Here is a 1688-nt window from a genome sequence, read left to right as displayed (position 1 = left end):
CATCCTTGCTGTCGGACATGACTGCGTATTATTACGTAAATCATCGAAAGCATGGCCTTTGTGAAGCAAGTTTATAAGTTGATTGGTTCTAATCCGGCACGCTAGCTAGTTTGCACATGAGGCTAATTCCATGAAATTCAGCTAAGACCTTCCACACAAGACCGGTGAACTGTACAAGATAAACCTCTCTGATTTGCACCAAAGTTGGCCATTCCTCTGAATTGTGATCATTACTGCGCCACAATGCACATGCTGACATGCATTTCATCAATCGCATTGCATGTCACTGCAACATAGCAATTATGCACCATTCAGTACTCTGACGTCTGAAGAAAGGTCGATGCGATAGGACAAGAGTGTAACTTCAATTAAAACAGAATAATGCTCATCGCAGAGCAGGCTTGATGCACATGATTCTCGACACAACAATAGCAACAGCACATACTACTAAGAACGCGAAATTATTATTACCTAAGAAAGAAAACACGAAATTATTACCTAGACCAATCCCTTTGACAGCGTGCCGCGCGGAAGAAACAGGTCTATGCAATAATTCCTTGGGTGACAGAAACAAACTCGACGGCGAATGGGAAACTAAGCTACTACCACGACGACGACGATGAAGACGTGAAGGCAAGAGCTCAGCTCAGCAGCCTATCCGATCGACCAGCTCGGTCGCGCGTGCACGGTTTCACCGGCGCTGCCACGGGCGGCGCTGGTCGCCGTCGTTGAAGTCGAGCAGCACGGCGTTGTGGCACCGAGGGCACCTGGGGTCCTCGCGGGACAGCATCACGTACATCATGCACCGGGGGCACCCGGCCAGGACCATGGTCGCCGCGCCGCGGCCAGGCGCGGCCGCGGCCGCTTCGGGGCTGCCCTCGGACGATACGCACGAGCTCGGCGGCGACGCGGTGGGCGAGGACGAGGACACCCGGCGCGGCGACGTCGCGCTGCCGTTGCCGCTGTCGCCGCCCGGGCGAGCCGTCGTCGTGGTCGACGACGACGGCCCGCCCCTCGCCCTCGACAGGCCCAGCCTCAGGAACTCCAGCTTCGACGCCGCCTTGCCGTTGTTCCTGCTCATCGCCACCGCCTCCGCTCAGGTTCCGATCACTAGCTAGGACAAACGGTTTCGACGATGTTAGCGTCACAACTTACAAATTTCATGCTACATTTGCCATGAACAACACGCATTACCTTGAAAAAGGTCTGGATGATATAGGAGAGAGCGATCAGTACGATATGCTGGTGGATTGGAGCTCTCCACCTGGTTGTATATAGCTGTTTGCTAGGTGCGAGTGTTTGTCAAGCAGCTCTGATCCTTCTCTTATATAATGATGAAGGGGTTGAGGAAGAGGAGCTGGTTTCCTTTAATACAAGGCAGCCACATTTAAACTCCGCTCAATTCCCTCCAAGCCTAGGTCTGGGTTGTGGACATCTGGTGTTTTGGATGTTGCTCCGCCATGTTCATGTAACCCTATATATTGTATTAGATTTGTTTTAAGTTAAATTTGGATAACTTTAACCAAGTCTATAACAACAATTATACTACCTAACATATTCCTACCAACATATATTTCATGGTGGATTCAATGAAATAAATTTGGTATTCTAAGTATACATTTTTCTATAAATCTGTTCAAAGTTGGCTAAATTTGATTTAAAGCAAATCTAAACGATATGTAAATAAA

The 1688-nt window shown here is 49.4% G+C and overlaps 1 protein-coding gene across 2 annotated transcripts; it reads right to left on the bottom strand.

The window, feature by feature from the left end:
- Positions 1-341: 341 nt before the first annotated feature.
- On the bottom strand, positions 342-1407 carry LOC120708764 (protein GL2-INTERACTING REPRESSOR 1-like). 2 transcript variants are annotated; one of them, XM_039994162.1, is made up of 2 exons: positions 1195-1407; positions 342-1114 (listed from the first exon to the last, which is right to left on the bottom strand). In XM_039994162.1, exon 2 carries the CDS (start codon positions 1079-1081, stop codon positions 692-694), a length of 390 nt encoding a protein of 129 aa, XP_039850096.1. In that variant the 5' UTR covers positions 1082-1114; positions 1195-1407; the 3' UTR covers positions 342-691. The 2 variants fall into 2 exon arrangements, with proteins under 2 accessions (XP_039850096.1, XP_039850095.1); XM_039994161.1 differs by having other exon boundaries at positions 342-1110; positions 1195-1393.
- Positions 1408-1688: the final 281 nt, after the last annotated feature.

Source organism: Panicum virgatum, chromosome 5K (genome assembly GCF_016808335.1).
Source record: "Panicum virgatum strain AP13 chromosome 5K, P.virgatum_v5, whole genome shotgun sequence".
NCBI classification, from domain to species: domain Eukaryota; kingdom Viridiplantae; phylum Streptophyta; class Magnoliopsida; order Poales; family Poaceae; genus Panicum; species Panicum virgatum.
The sequence above is the reverse complement of the archived record's forward strand: the minus strand, read 5'-3'. Positions and strand labels throughout refer to the sequence as shown.

Coding starts and splice junctions, on each gene's coding strand:
- LOC120708764 (XM_039994162.1), bottom strand. CDS start 1,081: ATGAGCAGGAACAACGGCAAGGCGGCGTCGAAGCTGGAGTTCCTGAGG.